General features: G+C 47.3%; 1 protein-coding gene and 1 pseudogene across 2 annotated transcripts in view; one reads left to right on the top strand and one right to left on the bottom strand.

Annotated features, from left to right (window-relative positions):
• TUBD1 (tubulin, delta 1) overlaps nucleotides 1-3,437 on the bottom strand; it is a 47,767-nt gene that overhangs the window by 40,453 nt on the left and 3,877 nt on the right. The window contains exon 3 of one of the 2 annotated variants that reach the window (XM_011953664.1): nucleotides 190-337. The exons of the other annotated variant lie outside the window; for it this stretch is intronic. Within the exon in view, the coding sequence (XP_011809054.1) occupies nucleotides 190-337 (148 nt within the window). The remainder of the gene's footprint in view (nucleotides 1-189; nucleotides 338-3,437) is intronic. 2 annotated transcript variants of the gene reach the window in all.
• LOC105520081 lies at nucleotides 838-1,492 on the top strand (annotated as a pseudogene).

Genomic DNA, 3,437 nt, shown 5'->3' with positions numbered 1-3,437 from the left:
TTCACTGTGTTAGCCAGGATGGTCTCGATCTCCTGACCTCGTGATCCGCCCGTCTCGGCCTCCCAAAGTGCTGGGATTATAGGCTTGAGCCACCGCGCCCGGCCCTCAACTGTACAGTTCTAACTTCGCTATCTATTAACCGACTGTGTAGCTGTCACTAAATTGAAAATCACAAGGAATTATTCTTACCCATATGCCCAGTTGTTTCCAGAACCTTGTTTTTGACAGAAGCATGCATGTTGACCATATTTCCATCGGCCAGACTGGGCAGCCTTTGACAGTGTTTGATTGATAACTTTGGGTTCCATGTCAACAAGAACAGCCCGGGCAATTGGAACTAGATGGGGAAAACAAAAACAAAAACATCAAAAGAAAAAATATTTCTTACATCTTATTTGGGTAAACTCAGAGCATAAGTGTCCAAATACAAAAAAAATAAAAAATAAAAAACTCCAGGGGTTGGAGATAGAAAGATTTGCCATACTGCTTAGAAATCCCAGTGGGCAGCAGCAGGCATATGCAGATGTTCACCAAGCCCAGCATTTGCTAAGCAGGCTGAATCAGTGCGGGCCTAAAAGAATACCTGGATCAGATTAGCCGGACGTGGCGGCACGTGACTGTAATCCCAGCTACTTGGGAGGTTGAGGCAGGAGAATCGCTTGAAACTGGGAGGTGGGGTTGCACTGAGCCAAGGTTGCACCACTGAACTCCAGCATGGGCAACAGAGTGAGACTCTGTCTCAAAAAAAAAAAAAAAACCACCAAAAACCCAACATCAGGCCTTTACCCCAAACCAGTTAAATCAGAATCTCGGCAGAAGGGAAACATGAAGGTGAAGATGGCGGTGGCCAGGGCCGGGTTGCTGGGAATCCAGTGGCCACAAAGGGCATTCCAGAACGTGGTGCCGCTGGGCGCACAGACAGCCTCCCACGTGACCAATGACATGCTCCCAGTGTCCTATCCTAGGACCCCAGAAGGATGGGCCGCTGCCCCCAAGAAGTATAATATGTGTGTGGAAGACTACGAGCCTTACCCGGATGATGGCATGCAGTATGGCGACTACCCAAAGCTCCCTGACCGCTCACAGCATGAGAGGAATCCATGGTATAGCTGGGACCAGCCGGACCTGAGGTTGAACTGGGGTGAACCAACGCACTGGCACCTAGACATGTATACCAGGAATCGTGTGGATACGTCCCCCACACCTGTTTCTTGGAATGTCATGTGTATGCAGCTGTTCGGCTTCATGGCTTTCATGACATTCATCTTCTGGGTGGGGGACATGTACCCTGTCTACCAGCCTGTGGGACCAAAGCAGTATCCTTGCAATAATCTGTACCTGGAACGAGGCAGTGACCCCTCTAAAGAACCTGACTCGGTGGTTCACTATGAGATCTGAGGAGGCTTTGTGGGCTTTTGTGTCCTCTAACTAGGACTCCCTCGTTCCTAGAAATTTAACCTGAATGGAATCCCTAATAAAACTCAGTGCTGTGGTTAAAAAAAAAAAAAAAAATCAGAATCTCTCGAAGTGAGCCATAGGCATCAGGACTTTTCCAAAGAACCTCAGGAAATTCTAACATGCAGCAAAATTTAGGAACTACTGTCTTGTATTATTTTCTATCATTGAGATATCTGCCAGATATGGATATTATATCTGGTAAGTTGTTATATCTTGGTAAGTTAGTTTGCAGCATGACAGTGAGGAAGATGGAAAACCCTGCTGAAAGAGATCCTTGAGTTCAACATTACCTGTACCTTAAGCACAGACATAGGCATGGAATGAGAGTTTCTTCTGGGTAAAATCAAATTTTTTTTTTTTTTTTTTTTTTTGAGACGGAGTCTCGCTCTGTCGCCCAGGCTGGAGTGCAGTGGCCGGATCTCAGCTCACTGCAAGCTCCGCCTCCTGGGTTCACGCCATTCTCCTGCCTCAGCCTCCTGAGTAGCTGGGACTACAGGCACCCGCCACCACACCCAGCTAATTTTTTTGTCTTTTTTAGTAGAGACGGGGTTTCACCATGTTAGCCAGGATGGTCTCGATCTCCTGACCTTGTGATCTGCCTGCCTCGGCCTCCCAAAGTGCTGGGATTACAGGCGTGAGCCACCGCACCCGGCCAACCACCAAAATTTTTCAAGCAGGCAAGGAATAGTTAGATGTCTGTTGATCATAATTCACTGCAGCCTCAAACTCTTGAGCTCAAGCAATTCTCCCACTTTGGCCTTCCAAGTAGCTGGGACTTCAGGTGTGTGCCATTACACCTAACTAATTTTTATATTTTGTTCTGTAGAGACAGAATCTTGCTCTATTGCCCAGGCTGGTCTTGAATTCCTGGCCTCAAGCGATCCTCCCACCTCGGCCTCCCAAAACACTGGAATTACAGTGAGCCACTGTGCCCAGCTGTTAGATGTCTTTTTAAACACAGCAATATAGAGGATGGATGTGATAGACAGTAGACTCCAGGCAAGGAATCCTAAAAGGAGTGTCTTGAGACAGTCCAGGTAAGAAACAACAAAAGCCAGACTAAAGCAATGTCAATGAAGGTGGCAAGGGAAGAACAGTTTCAAAGAGTATATAGGAGGTCAAATAAGTAGATCCTGTTTGATGGTATGTATGCAGCAAGAGCATAAGGAACGATAATGAATGCCTTGGGTATAGAAATGTTGAGTTTGAGGTTCATACAAGAGATGTGGGTGGATATATTCACTAATCTGTCTAGAGCTTGTAAGAGAGGCTGGGCTAGAGGTCTGAAAGTCACAGGTGTAATAAATGTAGCAAACTATGAGAGAGACTGAAATTGCCCAGAGAGAACTATGCAAGTGAGGACAGGGGAGATGCAACAACCGGAGAAGAAAAGTGGGGTGACTAGGAGAAGGAGGTTCAAGGAGAGAGATTTTTTTTTTTTTGAGACTGAGTTTCACTCGTCGCCTAGGCTGGAGTGCAATGGCGCAATCTCCACCTCCCGGGTTCAAGCGATTCTCCTTCTTCAGCCTACCAAGTAGCTGGGATTACAGGCATACACCACTATGCTAGGCTACTTTTTGTATTTTTAGTAGAGATGGGGTTTCACCATGTTGGCCAAGCTGGTCTCGAACTCCTGACCTCAGGTGATTCACCTGCCTCAGCCTCCCAAAGGGCTGGGATTACAGGGGTGAGCCACTGCACCTGGTCTTTTTTTTTTGAGACGGTGTCTCACTCTGTTTCCCAGGCTGGAGTGCAGTGGTGAGATCTCGGCTCACTGCAACCCCACTCCCGGGTTCAAGTGATTCTCCTGCCTCAGCCTCCCGAATAGCTGGGATTACAGGTATGTGCCACCACACCTGGCTAATTTTTGTATTTTTCGTTGAAATAGGATTTTACCCTGTTGGCCAGGCTGGTCTCTAACCCCTGACCTCAAGTGATCTGCCTGCCTCGGCCTCCCAAAGTGCTGGGATTATAGGTGT

This window comes from Colobus angolensis, unplaced genomic scaffold (genome assembly GCF_000951035.1).
Source record: "Colobus angolensis palliatus isolate OR3802 unplaced genomic scaffold, Cang.pa_1.0 Scaffold37, whole genome shotgun sequence".
NCBI classification, from domain to species: Eukaryota; Metazoa; Chordata; class Mammalia; order Primates; family Cercopithecidae; genus Colobus; species Colobus angolensis.
Note: the sequence above shows the minus strand (reverse complement) of the source record. Positions and strands in the feature narration are given on the sequence as shown.